The sequence below is a fragment of the Bison bison genome, unplaced genomic scaffold, assembly GCF_000754665.1.
Source record: "Bison bison bison isolate TAMUID 2011002044 unplaced genomic scaffold, Bison_UMD1.0 scf7180017847619, whole genome shotgun sequence".
In the NCBI taxonomy this organism is placed as follows: domain Eukaryota; kingdom Metazoa; phylum Chordata; class Mammalia; order Artiodactyla; family Bovidae; genus Bison; species Bison bison.
In genome coordinates, this window is record NW_011478192.1 from 13,917 (window position 1) to 16,121 (window position 2,205).

A 2,205-nucleotide genomic window follows, 5' to 3' on the forward strand; every position below is an offset into this window, starting at 1 on the left:
CTTGGTGCCCTTGCCCTCGCCGTCCTTGTCGCCTTTGCCGTCTCCTTGTTGTGTTGTCACGGTGTGGAGCTCAGGCCCCCGGAAACGCTCAAGGAACGAGTCAGGTCTAGGCTCCTCCTCACGGAAGTTCCTGTAAGCCCACTCTCTGAGGACCCCCACCAGGCGGGCAATCCTAGAGCAGAGAGAGGGAGCGTGAGGCATAAGAGACCTGTGCTTTGGAGAGAGGACCCACGCCCAAGACAGGGAATAGGGCTTGGGCATGACTCAGCCCAGCAGCCTGAAGAGGCTACTCTGGGAAGACTTCCTGTAGGAGATGCCATTTCTGTCGATTCAGAAGAACAAACACGGGGTCTCTGGGGTAAAATGGAGATGGTGCTGAGAAGAAAGATTTTCTCCTACAAGTCAGGAGAAAGATTGCTTCAAGCTTTCTGATTTCTGCATGGAGCCTACAACTCTTGGCTGGAGACCTCAGAGCCCTCCACCTGAGCCCCTCTGCTGGGAAGACAGTCTCTTCCTGACACTGCCACAGGCAAGTCTGAAGAGAAACCTCCTCCGGCCCCTCCAAACTTGCTGACAGGAGCCTCCTCTAGAGAGAAAAGTTGAGCTAGGGCAGGGCTGACAGGGTTTCCTAGAGGTCTTGTTAGAAAGGCCCCTGGGGCCGAGAGGACCACATGATCTGACAGGCCCCATGGGAGGGAAGGGATTGTGGCAGGGCAGTGGTGAGACCCACCTGCGGAAGCCACCCCTCCTCTGCTGGGGGGCATCCATCTCTGCCAGTCGCTGTAGCTCTGAGGAGGTGTCATCGTCAGCAGCAGACTGTGGCCTGCAGAGGAAGGAGCAGAATTAACTGAAGGCTTTGTTTGTTTGTTTGTTTCTGTGCATGCTTCATCTCCTATTAGCCCTCCCCCTCCCTAGGAGATAACCTAGAAATCCCATGGTCCTTTTAGAGGCTGCACTTGAGCCAAGGATTGTTTACTCTGTGACAATGAGGCAGAGCTGGGAGGAAGTAGCAGGCTCAAGGCCATCTCTGAAATGATCCAGTGTCAACAGACTCACCGGCTGCTGGCCCTGTGGTCATCTTTGCCATTGGCCTTGATGGCAGGAGGGGCATGGTGGTTGTGGTTATTGGCTGGGGAGCTCTTCACGCCATTGGCTTTTTCTGTCATCCTCCATGTACAACCAGGACCCTCACCTGCCAGGGAGAAGCCCAAAGAAAGTTCACAGAAGACCCCAGTACCCACATAAGAACCTCAGGTGAGCACTGAGAACAACACCAGGGCCCAGTCGGCAAACCCCGACTCCCTGCAGTACTTCTATGGTGGTACAGGGCAAGATGCTGGTGCTATCCCCGCCCTGACAGGTTATTTAAAAGGCAAACTGTGCTAAACTGCAAGGTGTGTTTCTTTTTCTTTTACCGGAATTAATTCTCTGACTCGTGAACCAACCAAGCTGAAACAAAACAAGCAAAAACCTATTTCAGCCATCTTCCGGTGACCCTGTTTGCAGCTATCTGGCAGAGACTGAAGCCACTGAGCACCTCCAAACTAGTCACTGCCCCCGAATTCCTGCCCCATGAGAGGAGATATACCTCCTTGCCCAAAGAAGCTGCCACCTGCCTGCTCAGCTCTCTGGTTGTCCTCAGATGAGAGTCCTGCCTCCCACTGACTTCTTCACAAGGGGCGTGGACTCTGGGGGCCCTTCCTTTAAGCTTCAGTCACATTCTTTCAAGCACCCTGAAGCTGAGGAACAAACAGTGGGTGGGGCTGAGGGTGAGACGAGAGAAAGGAGAGCACCCATGGGCTCTATAAGAAGTGGTACAAGTGAATACTTTCTCCTTTGGGCTATGGGGAGCTTTGCAAGGGCTAAGCAGGAGGATGATAAGGACAGTGTTATATTAGAGAAAGAGCCTTCTGACTGCTAAGTGGAGGCTGGCCTGAAGGGAGCAGAGAGGTGGAGAGATGTGCAGTGGAGAAGTCTGAAGAAGATGGTACAGATGAAGCCCGAGAGAAGGAAGAAGCCACTGGGGGTGGAGATTGAGGGAGAACAAGTGGGTGAGGTCACACAGGAAGAGCTCTGAAGAACCCCAACACTTAAGAATTGAACAGAGGAGGAGACAGCCACAAAACAGACCAAGAAGGAGCATCCTGAAAAGGAAAAGTCCAGAAGAGAGACCTGGTGTTCCACGTGTGTCTTACACGGGGTCAG

At 53.3% G+C, this 2,205-nt stretch overlaps 1 protein-coding gene across 1 annotated transcript in view; it reads right to left on the bottom strand.

Moving 5' to 3' along the window:
• The window catches only part of CNGA2 (cyclic nucleotide gated channel alpha 2), a 5,346-nt gene extending 4,177 nt beyond the window's left edge, over positions 1-1,169 (bottom strand). The window contains 3 exon segments of the mRNA XM_010843537.1: positions 1-172; positions 731-823; positions 1,057-1,169. The exon segment at positions 1-172 is cut by the window's left edge and continues 19 nt beyond it. Coding sequence (XP_010841839.1) covers positions 1-172; positions 731-823; positions 1,057-1,166 — 375 coding nt within the window. The 5' untranslated portion in view covers positions 1,167-1,169.
• Between the last annotated feature and the right edge of the window lie 1,036 nt (positions 1,170-2,205).